This window comes from Tremella mesenterica, assembly GCF_000271645.1.
Source record: "Tremella mesenterica DSM 1558 unplaced genomic scaffold TREMEscaffold_7, whole genome shotgun sequence".
NCBI classification, from domain to species: domain Eukaryota; kingdom Fungi; phylum Basidiomycota; class Tremellomycetes; order Tremellales; family Tremellaceae; genus Tremella; species Tremella mesenterica.
Window position 1 is genome coordinate 66,488 of NW_006711231.1, and position 19,582 is coordinate 86,069.

Consider the following 19,582-nt stretch of genomic DNA (forward strand, 5'->3'; position numbering starts at 1 on the left):
AGAAAGAATGTTTGTTCATAATTGTCCAAAAATGTAAATCATGATTCTACTTCTTGTAAACGTTCTAATTGTCTGATTCGTCAGTCATTTATACCTCAACATAACGACACACTCGTCTCTTCTTTGACCATCCTCAGCTTGGGAGGGGGGGAATTCTGATCTACGGCTTGATAAACGAACCATCAATTTGGCATAATGGATCAGACCGGGGGGGAGAACAAAAAATGCTCAAGTATCCAACTTTTGATAGATATACGAAGATCCCAGGAACTCCGGATAACACACAAGAAATAAGGAAGAGGGGGAGGGGATTGAAAAACACCCACGCTAATGCTCTCGAACGACTCAAACGTTCTCTCCTAACCCCTGCCCAAACGCTCAATCCCAGGGCGAACAAACTACCTAGGATGGTAAGTTGGAATGCGGTGGAATAACATTTCCGACCTAACAAACCTGTTTTTCAGTGTTGATTTTATGCTTTTACATCAGGAAGGAAGACGACATGAGACAGGGTATTTGATAGATATGTTTGAGAAGGAATTTGATAGATATATTTGAGATGCATTTTTCGAGTGATGGGTGAAAGTCGGATCAAGAAGGTGAGAGGATAGGCGAATAGAACGCTCGGAGGATGGTAGGCTAGGAAGAGGGGAAGGAAGGAGGAGGAAAGTGTTGGAGGTAGAAAGAGTGATAGGTGACAAAGTAGAAAGATGGGAAGACACTAACAAGCATGATGATCTGATCCGGCTCTTGGGAAATGTGCAAGAACAGAAAGGTTTGTCAGATTTGAGGGAGAAGGTACTGAAGGACTTATATGACCGATCTTGGTATTAGCATCTACAACGACTTCACAAGCTCTCTCTAAGGTTGAAGATTAGACCATTGCAAGATCTGTGTAAACTCGATTGCCATAGAACTCGTTAAGACCACGGAGGATGGATGGCAAGAAAGATGCGAGAAAGACGTTAGGAGAATGAGATGTTGAAGGGGAAAGTGAGCGTGGACACAGATAAAGACGACAGGGGAATGACAAAAAGATAAGAGGGCTGGAAGTAAAAGAAAGGGCAGAGAGTGAAAAGAATATGTGACGAACAGCATTGGAATCGTATATTCTACCAAATATCAAATTGAAAAGATTACCTCCTGTGACAGGTGCGACGCAAATCCATCCGTAATTCTTCATGTCAGCTCTACTCTCGTGCCGACTCCCAGGTGTCCAAATCACACCTATTCAGGAAAAAACCATTGTCCCGGGTCCCATATGAGTGGGAAATAGGACAAACAGGTAAAAGTTGAAGTCCTTAAGGCCGACTATGAAGATGATTACTGACAGAGGGGTATGAGTAGGGAGAGAAAGCAGTATTAAATCAAGGAAGCGATTAAATCAAAGATGTGTACCCACGAAGGATTGTGCTTACCTGAGAAAAATGTGCCATGCCAAACCATTCTAACACCAACATAGGTACTACGTTGAATAAAGCGCCGTATGCCACTCCTAGAAGGGTAGAAACTATCCATAGATGATGTACTGATTCTGTTGAAAAAGCTACGATTTGAGAAATAAGGAAAGAGAATGCTACGACTGGTAGGAACCATATCTAATTTGGTCAGTTTCCTGGGCTTTGACATTTCGGAGTAACGTCACGAGGAATATACCTAACGCAGAAAGAAGATGTAAGGATAGTCATAAAGAGTTGATCCTTGGTGTGGGATATCGGAGGGAGTTAAGGGAGGTGATAATTGCTTGAATGGGGTGTGGGAGGGCGCAATGCGAAGAGGGGACATACACGAGCTAAATGGAATTTCGCTTTGCAATAATCCGAGTATAGTCCTGATACATGAGTATATCCCAAGTGAGTGCAACCCCATCCAGTTGGCGAAGGTTCCCCCCCCCCCCCCTTTCCCCTCCCGGAGAGGCGGATCAACGGTACGAGTCACAAGACACCCAAGAGACATAGGTTTTAACAATGATATAAGTGACACAAGCTGACCGGGTTGCAGTGAGCATGTTGTGGGAGAGCAAGCTGATGTGTAATCATACAATTTGAGACTCACCACCTATGACCCTACCCGAACAGTTCCAAACGCTAATTATAGCCACCTGTTTAGCTTGCCAACCACTAACCAATTTCTTATCATATTCTAAATTACCATCTCTCGCCAAAGCCAAAGTGACCGTTCCGACATTATTGATATACATCAAACCCACTCCACACAACGTAGCCAAAGTCAAACCTAAAAGCCAGAAATCAACTTTGAATAATAATTCTGTAGGTTTGTAAGATATAGCCGATGGTTTTAAAGATCCCATTGAACTTGATCTTTTATGTGATGGTTTGTGTGATAGTGATGAGGAAGGTTCAGGAATTGCGAAATGTGCGTGAGGATGAACATCATCATGATCAAGATGTTGGGCGTTATCGAGGTTAGGAGATTGAGATTGAGATTGAGAATGTGAAGAATTAGATTGTTGATGATGATGATCATGATGTCTTTCTCTTGGAAAAGGACCAGGAGAATGTGTTCTAGTTCTCGTCAATTCTAATGAATTTGTTCTTGAAATATACAATTCACTCGATCTTCTTTTCGGTCCATTTGGAATAACACCTTCTTCATCTTGATCTTCAATGGCGATAGGTTGATATCCTTCTTCAGAATGAGGTGAAACGGGTCGTACAAAGATACTTGATAATAACATTGGAAGACTCGTTCCTATACTGAGTAAAATGAGAAGACCACCAGCATCACCAGGAAATATCAAATGTCCTATTGTACTAAAGAAGAATGCGCTCAGTCCAAGACCCGCTAAGACTATACCGGATGCACTGGCACGGGATTTATCAGGATAAGATTTGGCGACTGTATTGAGAGCGGCGGTGATTCCTCCGCAACTACCAGCACCTACCATACACATGGAGAGTGCTAGGAGGAGCATCGCGGGGAGAGAAACGGGGTCGGTAGGGAGTGCAGAAGAAGGACGAAGAGGGATGGTGAGAGTGTAGAAAGAGTGAACAAGGGCGTATCCAGTGAGGATTGAGAGACCGCCAAGGAATAATGGTCTGTTCGTTAGGTCCATATAATCGGTGAGGTCGCATATTCCAATCGGGTCTGCCTGCCACGTAACGGTGCACTCCCACCAAGAATAAAAAGGGTCTGTGAATGAAGAAGAAAGTAGAATGGGAGAAAAGGGACACGTACAATCCAGGACCACGTGCATCTGTGAGTTTACCCCAACTGTACGTCAGTCATAAGATTCAAATGTTCAGCGGAAGGGTGTTGAAAAACCACCTACAAAGGTCCAGTGCCATACATCCCAAAGTTTCCAAGGAGCGCAATCTCATTGATCTGGGTGGATGATAACGATAATTGTGAGGCTAATTGAGGGGCGTAGGCTAAAGTATGAGCTTATTCAATGAAACAAGTTTGCAGCTCACCAGAGTAGACCTTGAAAGAAAGGCATAGTCAGCGTGTACGATCAATCAAATTGATGAAAGGGGATATCTCACATAGTTTGAACCGCTATTCCGTCAGATAGTTATCATTTGTTTCATACATATCGACGTGTGGAGAGTAGTAATAAAGAAAGAGATGGATACACAAGACTCACCTGCCTAAACCACATAGAACACACATGATCAAAACGATCGTCCTCTTCTTATCTGTCGCCGTCCATTCGGTGGGTAACCAAGAAGAAGGGGAGAACATTGCACCTGATCTCTTGGACCGGAGTAAAGGGGTAGGGCTGCCGTCCATGTTGTATGACCAAGTCACTTGGATAAGCTGCAGGATACTAGACCTTTGATGAGAAGGAAAGAAGAGGAGGAGAGGAAGATGAAGAGAGTATATAAGGTAAGTATGTGAAATGTAGTTAGGTAGATAGGATGTGACCGATGAATGACGCTTTTCTCGTCAACAACAACAACCTCATCTTTCACTTTTTCACCTTGTACTTCTTCACATCGTCACCTAACTATTATCTCATGTCATTATCGAATTCTACTCTACTATCACCTTCTCTCCTCTCTCCGGGAACTATACTCCCTACGAACACACATGTATCAGGTACAGTCAATACCATCTGGGGTGACCTTTTATCAAAAGCTACCTCCATCCCACGTATCGCCATAAAGTTAAAATGTCAACTCCTAGGTTCTCCCCCCTCAAATGTATACACTTCAGACGATTCGGGGCAAACCCAATATATCTATCTCATCAAATTGGTGCTCTTACCTAAGAATGCAACAATTGTGAGACCAGAATCATTTCAAAAATCAACTTTGGCACAGGAGATGAAGAAGGATAAAAAATCATTAGCTAGGAAAAGTTTGACAATACAGGTGGATCATATGGAGGTAATTTCAGTGATGAGAAAGGGGAATATAATAGAAGTAGAGATTATGGGTGAAGGTGAACGTTGGGTTCAAGCTGATCAAGGAGAAATATGGAAGATCCTCACCGGTACGTTTCCTCATATACACCAATGATGATTGTAAACTCATGGTAGATGTTCCTGATCCGAGTGAATGGTTTTTGGCTCCCACCCCTCCCATAAACGTCCCAGTGGAATCTAGATTGAAACCAATCACCGATCTACCCGTCCCTGCCCTCCCGACCAAAACAACAACAAAGAATAAACGTCCCAGTCCTGCGATCGATAAACCGATGGAGAAGAAGGCGAGAGTCTCTCCTCCTGAAGCGGTACAGGAAGAAGCAAAAACGGTGGTCAGATTAGGTCCACCAGGTAGAGCAGTGGTGGAATATCATTCTCGTTCACCTGCTAAATCGGCCGAATCAGTTCTCGCTCAACCTCCACAAATCTTACAGATTCACGAAGAAATTCCTCCCGCTGTATCTCATAATGGTCCTAAATTTCCGGCACCCAGGATCACACCTACGTTGAAAGCCAGACCTGAGGAGCCACCTATGATAGAGATGCAGGCGTCAACTAATGTGTCTGCAACGACACAGGTTAGGGGAGTGGCAGAACAAGATGTTAGGGGTGTGCAAAACGCAGAAGCGGGGCCATCTCGAATGGTAGACTCGGTAGAGGACTTGCGACTCAGACGAAGAGAAGCGGAGGAGACTGCCAGACGAGAAGGGTCGGAGAGGTTGAGATTGTTAAGGGAGGAAGAACATGCAGAGCAGGCGAGTATGGATAAACTTCGGACGGAGTTGCGTGTTTCCGTGAGTTGACTTGTTAATCTGAACCAGGACGTCAGGCGCGGAATATGAATATCCCGAAACTACAGGATTTCATGGTGTAGGTCGGACTGATGAGTAGGGCATCAAATACACTCCTCTGGGAAACACATCAGATTACCAAATTGTCAATCTTATCGGTATAGTGATAGATGTTCCAGGTCCTCCTAAGAAAACCAAAGCAGGTCCGTTCCTTGCATCAATTTTCTACTCGTCTTACGAAGCTCACATGGCAGGCGATTGGCAAGTCAGCCTCGTCATTGGTGACCCGACGACACATGACACATCCCGTGCGGCGGAAGATATGGTTCTTACTCTTTTCCGAAAGACCGTAGCTGAGCTCCCTATTGTCGGACAGGGTACACCGATGTTATTCAGGAATATGAAAGTGAGTTGGCGACGTATGCCGTCATCCACTCCTCACACCCTCCTTCGCCTCATGAGAGAATGTATCATCACTTTGTAGTCGAGACTTGATAGACTGACGACCAGCTCAAAGCTTGGAACGGAAAACTTAAAGGAAACGCCTTCACAGGTGACGGTAACACTTGGGCTTGGCTTGAAGGTCGATCATTAAGGTTTGCGGACCAAGCGGCCTTGATACCAAGTGTCAGTAAGCCCGAGATAGATCGATTGATGTTATTGCAGACTTGGTGGAGAGGATTGAATGGGTCCAATGGTCATGTAGGAGGTTGGGAAGTTAGGTCTGTGTCTGGAGGGGAAAAAGGAAGAAGTGAAGAAGTGGGATCTCCGGGTGGAAATGGACAGGTTTTGTTATCTCAAGTCCGAGAAGGCATGTTTTTTGATGGTCTTTTCAAGGTGAGCTATGTTCACTTGCCTCTAATTGAGGAGAACCTCATTCGTTCTTTTGACCGTCATTCCAGTTCTACCCATTTTGTGATACTATCCTCACCGTCTCTCTCCCTGCTTTCTGCTCGCAGGGAATTTTAATCGAACCTGCTGCAAGAGTCTCGCTGCACTTCCCTCGTCCGTCTTTCTTTAGCAATTCTTCGTACGTTCCACGACCCATATTCCCAGTCTGACTCTTCTCCCATCCTTGTAATCCCGGAAATCTTGCTGATTCACAGATCATTCACGTGATTCGTAACACTTCCCCTAATCAACCACCTTACGAACTCTACGTCTCTGACGGTACCATTTCCTCTATCGCTATCCGTAACTTTCACAATATATATGGAGACCTACCTCCTTCGGCAGTCCATTCAGTGGCGATAAAATCCCGTCCTCCGCCAGAAGTGGAAAATATGTTCGTTCATGGTAACGTGCTTAAAATGGCCAACATACGAGCAAAGACTTTCAGAGGTGAAATGGAGTTGATCTGGAGCGAACATGTCACTATTGAGCAAGCTAGGGAAGGATGGAAAGCTAGACGATGTAATATTCTTGGAGGGGATGATGAGAGGGTCAAGGTCATCGAGAGGTGAATCAACTTCCGTTTTCCACTTTATTGTTAAACCCTCCGTTTTACACCTCATTTCTAAACACTCCGTTTTCCACTTCATTCTTAAACACCATTTGTCATATCGCCTCCTTGTAGCCTCCGGGTTCTATCATCTTTGAGCCGTATCGTCCCACTTCATCGTGTATAAGATCACATACCGTGCATAAAGGCGGGTCTTTATGACACATCCAGAATTATGTCATGGTGTCATGAAATGATAGCTGATGCTTAGTCGTATCAAACATCTCAAAAGAATCGATCAAGACCTCACACACGATTATTCAGCTTTGGATCCTGAAATCAAAATGATCTACACGAATCAACGAATTAGCCCCATCCGTCTCAGTGACCCGGTGTCTACGGATTTTACGCCTCAGACAACCAATCAACAATCTTCCTCGAATTCCATAAATGGAGAACGTCCAGTCGAGAAAGAAACACGCCTAGCTACTCATTTACGTACAATTCATACGGACCCAATCGCACATCCTCTCTCTACCCTTGAAGATATCCTTGGGAATGGGACAGTACCAAATAGGTTCAGAGTTAGAGCGAGGGTGAAGTCTGTACATCCTCGTGGATTACCGGGGGTGAGTAGGGAGATTGGGTATGTTCAGAGACATTGTGTGAAATGTGCCAGGCAGTGGGTTATCCTTCTCCTCCCTCTTTCGTCTCCCTACTTTCGGCGTCATTCTCCACATGACCTTTGATAACGTGTACTATCCTCCTCGGTATTTCATCGTTGGCGGTTCTCGCCTCCTTTTGTTTGCTTCTTTCCCCGTATCTTGTCTCTCACTTCCGATGCCGCACATCATCCTTGTCCATGCTTACCATCGCTTTTGCTCTCTCCTTGAAGAGTGACCACAGGTAAGATCACGTTTCAACGCACGGATTAACAAAATAGTTTTCCACATGCGTTCTGCACCTCTTGTCAAGATACTCACTTCGCTCATGCTGAATGGAGATATCGTTTTCTTGTGATTCTCGAATCGGATCAGGGGTTCACACTCCCAGTGGTCATAGCTGATGAGGATGCAGTAAGTGTGATTCCTCTTCCTCGCCCTTATACTCATTACGTTTCCTCAACCCTATCTTTAAACTACCTTTTCACCTCTGTTTCATTTCCGGGTTTTGCTTCTCAATCTAGACATCTTTCGACCCAATCTTTTAATCGGTGAAAGAAGTTTAGAGAGCGACTCAACGGTCAAGTCAATCATTGCTAATACTAGAACGGATTCCTTCCCCCTCTTCCTCCCATATCCACCACTTCCAACCCCAACGATCAACGTAAAACCGCCGCACAACTCCGTCGAATTTGCGCACAGGTAGATACAATCCTCCTTGGACCTAAGATGGATGGTTTACATTCTCGGCCGTTGGTGGAATGGACGATCCAGACGTTTCTTGCGTCACCACCTAGAGGGCAGGGAGAAGGGGTTGTAGTGGGTAGAGTGTTTGGAATGTGGTCTGCGTAGTGTGAGGTAAAAATATATTGGTGGTACTTGTCTGCTGCCAAGTACACTTTAATCCACCTCATTCACACTGTGTATGTTAGAGTACAGTGGGCACAGCATATTGCTGATGGTCAAGCTTCACGCCTTATCACTATGCATCATTCTTACGTCTCAAGTGTACATCAGAGGACACTCTCTCTTATCCTGCACCATTGGCACCAGGGTCCGGATGGGACAGCTCTGGCTTTGCACTCACCACTATTTCCTCTCTCCAAGGGGCTGTGGGAAAGGGGGATCAAGGGTTAGCTAGGGCGTGTTCATTTTCAATTTCTCCTTGCGCTTCCAGTGCAAGCACCGCATTTAGTGTGTTATCTTCCACAGCTTGCTTTCTACGCCACATGTCATCTTTGTTAGGTCGAGATAACAAAGCAGAGAGTCTTGGTGGTTGATAGGAGCTGGCAGCTGGCGCCTGCCAGCGTTGGGAATAATCACCCCACTTGGTCATCACAGTTGTAAGGATTTGGGGATCATAACTGTCACGCGGCACCACATGACATCATCTTTCCCCATCAACGAGGTTCCTTTGGATATCAGTTCGCCATCAACAATCCAGTTCTCATGAACTTCATCACTGTAACGGTACTGGAAACACGACGACTAGGTCGCAGGTTGGGTCGAACTCGATGGATGTCTCGTGGAAATCTAGGGGCTCTGGTGCTAATGGATCGTGTCTCCTCTGCAATCGATGTAGCCAAAGAATGATATTGAAGAATCAGCAAAGTTGGTACTTTGCTGATTGTACTATATACTGTCTACGGCTATCCTTGTCCTCGTCTCCTTCCTGCTGCAAGCGTCTACGTACATACTCGGACAGGTGAAAAACCGCTTTGAGCAAACCCAGTGGGGAAATCTCGAAAGGGGAAAACCCGTCCCTACCTACTGCAGCACTGCCTCCAACTCCCGCTTTCCTCTGTCCTAATCCGTCGAACTCGATAGAGTCCTCTCGATTCGTTGTTACTCCGTAACAAGTTTCCCCCCCTGTCTCAAGGATCCTCGCCGAGGATCCTGAACCCTGTAACCAGGTGATGCACATGGATTGTTCTTAGACACCTTTGGTGCGCCCTGACATCATACCCACGCTAGTGTGACGGTTGCCATGAAAACGCGTCACCCGCACGGACCTCCAATGTGATCGAGAAATTACTGACCAAGTTACCTCCCCGTCTTTTTTCTCTTCTTTCCTCCTCATTCTCTCTTTACCTCTTGTTTGTCATTCTTTTTACTTATCTATCATTATCCATCCATATCTTACTCATATCTTAGAGCATCCTTCCAACTCTGACCTGTCTGTGAGCATGTCTAAGCGTACTGTAAGCAATTCCTTTCGAATTCGATGTATATCCTCATATTTCTCGCTGGCTGACAAGACTAGTTGTCCTCTTCCACTCCCTCCCGTCAAACTCGAGCCTCTACCTTGGCAACTTTACCCGACGTCGACCCCGAACTTCTCATGCGTCAAACGAAAAGAATGAGAATTACTTCCCAAGCCGCCTCCTCTCAACCCCCATTGGTTGATGCGTCTCGACGAGCTCTCGACACCATTAAGGAGAAGTATCAATCCGGTCCTTCTCGCGAAGCACAATCGCTCCTTGATGACCATGTCATCGAGCAATATTTCGACTTCGAAGGGGGTGCTGGGCCATCTGCCACTGGTGAGAACCTATCTCCCGCCAAATCTGTCGAATCCGAACACCCTACCGTCGTCGAAAATGCAAATTCTCCCGGTAAGCAACCCACTGGTCCTCCTTCTGAGGCTTCCGACGAACTTGTGGAGGTTCCCGACGAGCTTGGTGACATCTTTCACGCCCCTCGCAAGGTTCCCGTCAACAAGGAACTGGTTAAGTTGCTCGAGGATAGAAAAGACTCCGAAATCGGTGAGAATTCCACCGAGTTCTGTTCGCTTCTGACTTGTTAGCTACCCTTTGGGTCGGCATGACCTTCTCCTCTGTTCGTCTCGCGTTGAAGAACGAAGCTCTGGACCGTTTCCGCGAAACCAACGCCATCAAGCCCACTGTAAAGTGGTTTAAGAATGCTGTAAGCCTCGAATTCTCTTGAATTTCATCGATTCTAATCATTAGCTCGATCGTTTGGCCCAAGGTTGGCGCCTCCGCAACAAAAATGGTGCTGTCGTTCGGCTAGAGGGTGAGCTCTGTACCGATTGTCAACGTCGTCTCGATGGTGGTGAAAACTTTCGTGTTGGATGTATTGGCCCTCGTAAGTTCTTGCTGCGACTCGTTCAATGTTGATGCAATTCAGTCGGTGGTGTGTGTGGTGAATGCTCTGCTAAGGGTACTTCAAAATGTTCGGTGAAGACCAACAACCCTGAGTCCAAATTCCGTGAGGTACCTGTCTATTTCCTTCGAACTTGGTCGATGTTGATGTATAGGGTATTGTTGTGGGAGCAAGAACGGTCACTTCCAAGGTTACCTTTGTCCTGGAGCACGAACTTTGTGCGGCTTCGGTCCGTTATCGATCCCTTCCTGCCCATGACCAACCCGCCTGTCTGACCCAACTTTCGGGTTACATCCATCTCTTTACCTCCCTTCTCCTTCCTCTCCCTTCTCAACATCTGGCTCTTTACAAATCCCTTCATCTTATTTCCGCCAACTACGCTCCTCCTTCTGCCGATGAAACTCTGGATCATCTTACTTCTACTGGTGATCCTACAGGATTGAGTTCCTCTCAGCCAGTTGCCGGTCCATCCTCTTCTCCCCATACTCCTCTTCCCCGCAATGTCATTCGTATTCCCGCTTCGGCCCGTCGTCCCCGAGCCGATTCTAACGCCTCCATTGAGTAGTGTGTTTATATCTCTCTATTTGTAGCTATACTTCCTGTGTATGCATTCATTTCTGACCCAGTTTTGTTGATCTTGATCGAATTCTCACTTTCTTCTGGGGTCCCTCTTCCTCTTTTCCAAAAATTCACCAAAAACGGCCAACTCTTCTACATTTTCTCGTGGTTCCCAGTCATAGGCCGCATTTCCTGTGTATCCTAACCATTTTACCTTGAATTCTTCCTTTCCTCGTCGAATTCTGCTGTCCACGATTGCTTCCACATGGAATTCATCCTGGCCGTTAATTACTACAGGCGGTGGGGGTGGTATCTGTCGACCTGGTATCATATCATTAGGATATGGTTCCAACAGCGTGACATTGAAGACATTGTGCACTTTCATTGATGGAGGTAGATCTAATTCGAAAGCATTTTTTCCAACTTTCCTTATGATCTTGAAGGGGCCAATGTATTTTGCTTCTAGTTTTCGACTGGGTCGTTCCGTCGTAAGATACTTCATACTTAGTAGTACCTGTTCTCCCTTTCTGAATTCTTCTGGTATGCTCTTGTGTCTCCTGTTGTAGTACTCTGCACTAATTTCATTCGCCATCCTGACCTGTTCTTGAACAGTCGCATGCAACTCTCCCATATCTCTCCATTTCTTCTCCAACTTGTTTGACTTTGATCGAATATCGTGCGAATGGATGTCGTAGTGCGGCACATAGCCGTAACAGGCTTCAAAAGGACACAGACCGTGGCTACTATGTGGCGAACAGTTATAAGCGAACTCAGCAATTGGTAGAAGTTGATCCCAATTGTCCATGTTGTAGTTTACATACATTCCGAGCAGGATTTCCATCTGTTGATTTACTCGCTCAGTTTGTCCATCTGTTTGAGGGTGATACGCAGTCGAGTATAAGTTCTTTATTCCCAAGAACTGACATATTTTCTTCCAAATTTCCGCTGTAAACTGAGTTCCCCTATCTGATACAATTGTTCGAGGTACTCCATGTTTTGAAAAGATCTCCTTGATGTAGATGTCGGCCACTTTGTTCGCTGTTAGTCCAGTTGTACATGGAATAAATCTAGCCATCTTGGTTAGTCGATCGACTATCACCAGTATCGCGTCGAACTCGGTCGATTTTGGTAGGGGTCCCACCATATCCATAGAGATATCTGTCCAGGGAAGTGTGGGTACTGGTAAAGAGACTAGATGTCCATACAGCTGGTGTCGAAAAATCTTGTGTCGGTTACAGATCTCGCATCCTTTTACGTATTTTGCAATATACTCGTCCAAATGTGGCCAGTAATAGTCCTCTTTGACCATGGTGATAGTTTTGTCTCTTCCTGGATGACCCACTAGTATCGAATCGTGTCTTGCTTTCATTACTTCTAATCTTGCCTGTCCCTCTGGTATGACTACTCTGTTTTTGTACAAGAGTAATCCGCTCTGTGTCCATGATACTATTGGTGTCTCGCTGCTAGCCTGTGTCTTCTGTGTGTCCTGTGTGTTCTGGGTGCTCGGTGTGCTCTGTGTGCTATGTGTCTGTGTCATCTGTAGTCCTAGTTGTCGTATGTTTGCTATGTCTTCTGAGTCTTTCAGTCCGTTCTTGATGAGTCCGAATAATGAATCTTCCCGGATTGCTCCTCTTACTATGTGTCTTGGTCCTTTGTGTTCTGAGTCCATTGAATTCGATCCAACTTGTTCGTGTGTCGGTAGCAATTGTAGCCAGTTGCCTTTGTTTAGATCCGGGTCCTTGCTACTCCCTCTTCCCGGATGATAATCTCCTTGTCTCGTCAGAGCATCTGCTCCCCCATTTTTGCTACCCGGTCGATAAGTGATCTCTATGTTGAAGTCTCCCAATATTTCCAACCATCTCATCTGCCTTCGATTTAGTTGTCGTTTGCTTTGGAAGTACTCTAAGTTCTTGTGATCTGTAATGACCTTTATAACATCACTGCTGTTGGCCAAGTAGGGCCTCCAGGCGACCAAGCAATCCACGATGGCTAGTAATTCTTTCTCTCCTACCGTGTAGTTTAGCTCACAGGGTGTCATTGCTCGAGACCAATACGCAACTGGGTGAAGTTCGGTGGTTCCCTTTATTGATGGGTGAGGGAATCTCTGAGACGCTATCGCACCTATCGCGCAATCGGATCCATCGGTTTCAATCCAAGTCGGTCGAGTTCTATCAAAATGTCGAAGTACTGGTGCTGTGGTGAATGTTTTCTTTAGATCGTCAAAAGCCTTTTGACAATCTTGTGTCCAGTTCCAAGCTTGATCTTTCCTGGTCAATCGTGTGAGAGGTCCTACAATATGCGAAAACCCCTTGATAAACCTCCGATAGAAATTCGCAAAACCCAAGAACACTTGAGTATCCCGGACTGTCATGGGTTCTCCCCATTCTAGAATAGCTTTCACCTTTTCTTGATCCATTTCGATCCGTTCGTGTCCTATTACATACCCCAGGAACTTTACTTCACTTGAACTCCATTCGCATTTCCTCGGACTGACGACCAAATCGTTTTCAAGTAGTCGGTCTAACACCTTTTGGACAATTATCTGGTGGTTTTCGATCGTGTCGGAGTATACCGTGATGTCATCGATATAAACTACTACCCCTTCGTCAAGTAGATCGTGAAACATGTCTTGTAGAAAGTTCTGAAAGGTGGCTGGTGCATTACACAACCCATCCCTTAGGACTGTGCTCTCGAAACTGCCGTATCTTGTTCGTAAGGCAGCTTTATGTTCATCTCCTTCCTTTATCCTGACTAACTGGTAAGCCCCTTTCAAATCGAGCTTAGTGAAGATCCTTCCTAATTGAAGTCGATCGAGTAGTGTCGAGATGAGTGGCATTGGGTATGAATCCTTAATGGTTACCTTGTTCAGCGCACGATAATCCGTTACCACTCGATAGGGAATCACTCCCTTTTTTGGAACCAGGAATACAGGAGACCCGTAAGGTGATTTACTTCTTCGTAGATGGCCGCTGGCCAGACCATCGTTGATCCACTGCTTTAGGAATGCATCCCCATGTTCATCCAGTTGGTAGATTGGTCCTGGTTTTAGTTCTGCTCCGGGGGTCAATTCGATCTCGTGATCACATTCTCTTCTTGGTGGTAGTTTTCTGGCTCGTTCCACTTTGAATAGCTCCAGGTATGGGTGCCATTGTGTCGGTATGACCTGTCGTAACTCTTCTTCGCTCATCTCATCTTCTCCTTTTTCCAATGCTGTTCCTCTTACCAATCCTTCCTCCAACCTCGGATACTTCCAACCGTTATCTTGTCCGATTCCGTCGAACTCGATCAATCCCTTTCCACAATCAATCCTTGCCCTAAACTGTTTCAGGAAATCCAATCCCACCAGTACCTCGGGGCCTTCGTATGCCATCACATCCAATCGAGTCGCAATCTTGAGTCCTTCTCCTAAATCCAATTCAGCTTCTACATACTCGGTCACTAACGTCGCGGTTGTTCCATCGAGGAACCTAATCTTCCGTGGTTCCCGATACTGTCTTTTGGGGAATAAATGGTATAATGGACAGGCCGGCTGTACGTATCTTCCGGTAGCTCCGGTATCAATTAACATTCCAAATCGTAGGGTATCTTCTTCTGTCTGTATTTTTATGTATATTATAGCCGAGTCATTACTAAGATCTATTGGTAGTTGAATTTTGTGCGATTCTGTTAGATCCTGGCCGCAAGTGGTCGCATCACTTAGGCCAGGTATTCGTTTCCCTCTTCTTCAAAGGTTACCGCCATTCCTCGAACTAATGGCCCTTTGGATCCGGTTGGGATCGAGTTCGATCCACTAGGAATTGGTGAGCTATGCGGGTTTGGGGCTCCCCTAATGTTGTTTCTCGTATTTCCTCCATTTGGACAGTTGTTGGCGTAATGTTCTGGACTTCTACATTTGAGACAACGTCGGTTCTCCCTCCTCCAAGTCATTTCGTTCTCGCTGAGACGTCCTCCGTCCTCTGTCCAAGTGACCGGAGGGTCATTTGGTAGACCATAATTCATCATCCCTGGTTTTCCACCGGGCAAGGGTCCTCTACCAGTCGATTGTGAGTGGCGTTCTACCGGGTTGGGCAAACTAGTATCCAATCGCATCGAATTCGATCGAGGGGGAAGCCAGGTCGTCTCATGTTTGCGTCTAGCAGCCCATCGATTCGCTGCAATCATCGTTTCAGCCATCCGTTGGTTCTCCTCAGTCCCTATCACATGCTGTTTGAAATAGATCCAGTCCGATTTGGTTCGAGGGTCGGTGTTATTTACCACTACCACCTTCAGTAGCTCTTCCTTCAGGCCCTGTATGGCTGAGGCGATTTTCATTGCATCTGGTACCTTTCCAAGGTGTGTGGACCAAAGTTCAAAGTTGGCAAAATACTCGGCGGCCGTATCAGTCTGTCTTAACTCTTGCAATTTCCTCATAGCCGTACCTGCCATGTTACTATCTCCAAATTGAGTTCGTAAATGCTGAATGAATTTGTCGTAGCTCTCTAGCCATTCGGTCGAATTCCATATACTTGGATTGGTTATGGCCGGGGTTAGAAGCATTTGAGGGGTGCCTCGAAGATACCCGTACATGAACAGGATCTTCCTGCGATCGGTGGCGTACTCTGCCCCTTTGAACTCGAAGTTCATGTGACATGCTGCAAGGAAGTTGTCCAATTCTCCTCGTTCTCCACTGAAGGTAGGTGGATCCGCACACCTGGTTCTTCCTGTTCGTTCGTTGTTGTTAAGTTTTGGCTCCAAATACGGCTTGTTTTCTTCGACTTCGATCGAACTTGCCCCTTTCGATGTGAGTAGCTGTTGGTTCTGTCGGTCAGCTTTCATCGTAGCCAGTTCTTCTCTTAATGCATTTTGTTCCTTTTGTTGCATCGTCATAATGGCTAACAATTGTGACAACTGCTGCGATAACTCATTCAGCGGATCTGGGGTAGTGGTGGTAGAAGTGAGATCATGTGAAATGGTACTTCTCGAAGAACTTGTTGGTATTTCTTCCTCTGGGACCAGCCCTTGTTCCAACTCCTCTTTTTCTGGTATCATTTTCCGCGCTTTCCCTCTGGTGAGCATACAGTACTCTCCGATTCGACCCAAGGTGCGTAAGGCTGATTCTTCAACTTGTAACGGTACTGGAAACACGACGACTAGGTCGCAGGTTGGGTCGAACTCGATGGATGTCTCGTGGAAATCTAGGGGCTCTGGTGCTAATGGATCGTGTCTCCTCTGCAATCGATGTAGCCAAAGAATGATATTGAAGAATCAGCAAAGTTGGTACTTTGCTGATTGTACTATATACTGTCTACGGCTATCCTTGTCCTCGTCTCCTTCCTGCTGCAAGCGTCTACGTACATACTCGGACAGGTGAAAAACCGCTTTGAGCAAACCCAGTGGGGAAATCTCGAAAGGGGAAAACCCGTCCCTACCTACTGCAGCACTGCCTCCAACTCCCGCTTTCCTCTGTCCTAATCCGTCGAACTCGATAGAGTCCTCTCGATTCGTTGTTACTCCGTAACAATCACCCACGAGAGTATTAGGAGGCTAACTTCGTCGAGGGCGAAGTTAGTCATGTAGGAAGTTAGGGAGGTACGAAGTTAGGGAGATACGAAGTTAGGGAGATGCGAAGTTAGCGAGATATGAAGTTAGGGAGGCACGAACTTCGTCGGGGACGAAGTTCGCGAGGTACGAAACTCGGGACTTTGGGTTGAACAAAGTTCTGTGTTGAAGAAGTTAGGGAAGGACGAAGTACTTAAGGGCCGAAGTTCCCAGAGATCTTTGACGATCTCTGGTTGTTGTCTTAGTGATAGAAGTTAGTAAAGTACGAAGTTATTACACCCAGAAGTTATTGTCACCTATTCATATTTCAAACAACGAGGTAGTTGAAAGGTCAAAGCCCACGAAGTTATTGGCCGTCGGTCCTAGCAAGTTAACGAAGAAACAACCCTGTGACAACAGTAAGATCCTTCCAGAACTTTGAGGTAAACTTCGCTCCTCTATCCGACACTATCCCCTCTGGCAGCCCATGCTGAGCCACCACATGTTCAATTACCAGAGCAGCTGACCCCGCAGCTGTGAGGTTCGTTGTTGTTGGTAGGAACATCGCCCACTTCGTCAACCGGTCAACTATAACCAAAATCGAGTTGAAACCATCAGACTCTGGAAGTTCTTCAACAAAGTCCATCAAAATACTAGACCAGGGCTTCTACGCTACTTCCAATGTCTTCAGTGTTCCTTGAGGTTTTTGTCTGTTTGTTTTAGCTCTCTGACAAACCACGCAAACTCCAACGTAATCTTCCACATCCTTCCTGACTCCATTCCAGATGTAACCTCTAAGTACCAATTCCAAGGTCTTCGCGACTCCAGGGTGACCGGCTAATACCAAGTCATGTCTGGATTTCAAAATTTTTACTCACATCTCTTCGATATTTGGAACATATACTCGTCCATCGAACCGTAGGAAACCCCTCACCGACCACGACGGGTTCACAAACATCCCATGTCGTGACCGTCGTCGAAATTCTTCAACTTGCCTTGGCTCCTGACGTTCAGCTCTACATTCGGGGTGAGAACACTCAACGCAGATGACTGCTAACATTCCCTCCCGAACTTCGTTTATTTCTTCATCAACTTCGTATCCTTTAACAATGTCCTCACCTTCGATCCGATCTTCCTCCCTAACTTCCTTTGTTCCTTGTAAGGCCCGGAGCATGTGTCTCAGGCTTGATTCAGTAACATCTTCCGAGTTGAACTTCGGCAACCCTTGGACGAAATTCTCCTCCTGTTCGGTCGTTATTCCCTTTATCCCAGGATGATAGTCCGGTCGTCGTGACAAGGCATCTGGTAGCGTTGCTTGCTTCCCGGGACGGTAAACCATCGTAAACTGAAATTAGCCAGTTCTTCTACCCACCTACCTTGCCTAGGATTCAATTGTTTTGGGGCCATCCAATATGTCAGATTAAGATGATCTGTCAAGACCTTCGTTTCTACCTGTAGTAATAAGTGTCTCTTCCTCCTGAAACCTTCGACTATCGCTAACAACTCCTTCTCCCCCGTAGTATAATTCAACTCAGCACCCTTAAAAGCTCCCGATTCTATAGCCACAGGGTGTTCCCTACCTTCTTTATCAACCTGTGAGATAATATATCCCCATCCAAAGAACGAGGCATCTGCCTGCATGATCGTTTTCAAAGAGGTGTCGCAGCTAGCACTGGAGCTTCACATAACTTCTTCTTCAGCACTCTGAACGCCTCCTCTTGCTCAGTTCCCCATGTGAAGCTTACATCCTTGCGAGTAAGGTCGTTCAGAGGCTTCGCGAGGTTTGAGAAATTCGGGACGAATCGTCGATAGTAGCTAACCATTCCCATGAATCCTCGGGATTCTCGTAGATTCTTAGGTCGAGGAAAATCCTGTACAGCAGCAACATATTCTGGGTTTGCCGAAATGCCTGATTTTGAAACCACGTACCCAAGAAAAACCACCGAAGTTCGTTCGAACTCACACTTAGCCGCCTTCACAAACAATTTAGCTTCCCTAAGTCTTTGAAATACCTTTACCGTACATCTCCTAATGTCATGAATGACACTATCAAATAATGACTTGTCATAATCACAAGTTCAAACCTCCACTGTCATATCTTCCTCTGCTCTCAAGCCTATTGGGCATAAACTCCAAGTCTATCTTTCCTCTGCTCTCAAGCCTATCAGGCATCAACCCCAAGACTATCTTTCCTGTGCTCTCATGCCTGACAACAGGCATAAGCCCCAAGTACTTCTCTAGTTTCTCTTTCCTCTGTTCTGATGCCTTGTAAGGCATAATCTCTCAGTCTCTTGTTCTCGCAGCCTTTCTGTGTTCTGCATAGTTCCTCATAGTTCCTCATCGACCACCTTCGACAAAGTCACCGACTTCCGGCGCATCACATAGGATATCATAGTAGGACGTAGGTAGACGCAGATATGGCATCGTAGGATATCAGTGGTAATCGGTGGCATGCATGGCAATGCATGCAGGACAGTGCAGAACGGTTCAGAGCGCTCGTATTCCGCAGGTCTGCACGAGCCTCTTGGAAAAGGCTGATTTTAGTATTTAAACCCTATCTAGTGCTGTAGTTCTCTTCTTCAGCAATGTATCTTTTCAATTCCCTTCCCCTCGTTTGATAAGTCACTCAGTTGGTTCTAACCCAACCTCTCGAACCCTCAGTACCTAAGGCAGTCACCAAGGTCCACGAGCCAGAGACTAAACCCCTCAGTTCCCAAGGCAGTCCTTTGCTACCGCAGTCTACCCGCAGGCGTGACACCTAAGTTCCTCCTTAGTCTTGGCATAAATCAGAATGTCGTCGATGTACACTATGACTCCCTCCCCTAGTAAATCCCTGAAGATGTCGTTCAGGAAGTGCTGGAACACAGCAGGCGCATTTCGTAGACCATCTCTAACTACTAACGATTCGTACATTCCGTATTGTGTACAAAATGCTGTCAGGTATTCATATCCTTCAGCGATTCGTAGCAATTGATACACCCCCATCAAGTCGAGTTTTGTAAAATAGTTCGCTGTACCTAATTCCTCAGTAATTTGACTGATCAATGGAAGGGGAAAAACGTCTGGAATGGTAACTTTGTTTAACTTCCGCTAATCCGTC

At 45.9% G+C, this 19,582-nt stretch overlaps 3 protein-coding genes across 3 annotated transcripts; 2 read left to right on the plus strand and 1 right to left on the minus strand.

Moving 5' to 3' along the window:
* Positions 1-334: 334 nt before the first annotated feature.
* Positions 335-3,393, minus strand: TREMEDRAFT_13294 (uncharacterized protein; the record flags this gene model as incomplete). The annotated part of the gene is made up of 8 exons (XM_007005197.1): positions 335-453; positions 727-823; positions 1,094-1,177; positions 1,419-1,598; positions 1,788-1,831; positions 2,056-3,059; positions 3,199-3,234; positions 3,293-3,393. Coding segments are annotated over 8 exons (1,665 nt in total), but the record flags the coding sequence as incomplete, so codon positions are not given.
* A 587-nt stretch (positions 3,394-3,980) lies between these two features.
* On the plus strand, positions 3,981-8,136 carry TREMEDRAFT_62986 (uncharacterized protein; the record flags this gene model as incomplete). The annotated part of the gene is made up of 9 exons (XM_007005337.1): positions 3,981-4,458; positions 4,505-5,184; positions 5,282-5,384; positions 5,436-5,587; positions 5,692-6,018; positions 6,288-6,640; positions 6,894-7,251; positions 7,660-7,698; positions 7,891-8,136. The coding sequence occupies 9 exons, from the start codon at positions 3,981-3,983 to the stop codon at positions 8,134-8,136; spliced, it is 2,736 nt and encodes a 911-aa protein (XP_007005399.1).
* Positions 8,137-9,470: 1,334 nt separating this feature from the next.
* TREMEDRAFT_62987 (uncharacterized protein) lies at positions 9,471-10,501 on the plus strand (the record flags this gene model as incomplete). Its single annotated transcript, XM_007005338.1, has 5 exons — positions 9,471-9,485; positions 9,548-10,049; positions 10,091-10,209; positions 10,254-10,389; positions 10,464-10,501. 5 exons carry the CDS (start codon positions 9,471-9,473, stop codon positions 10,499-10,501), a joined length of 810 nt encoding a protein of 269 aa, XP_007005400.1.
* Positions 10,502-19,582: the final 9,081 nt, after the last annotated feature.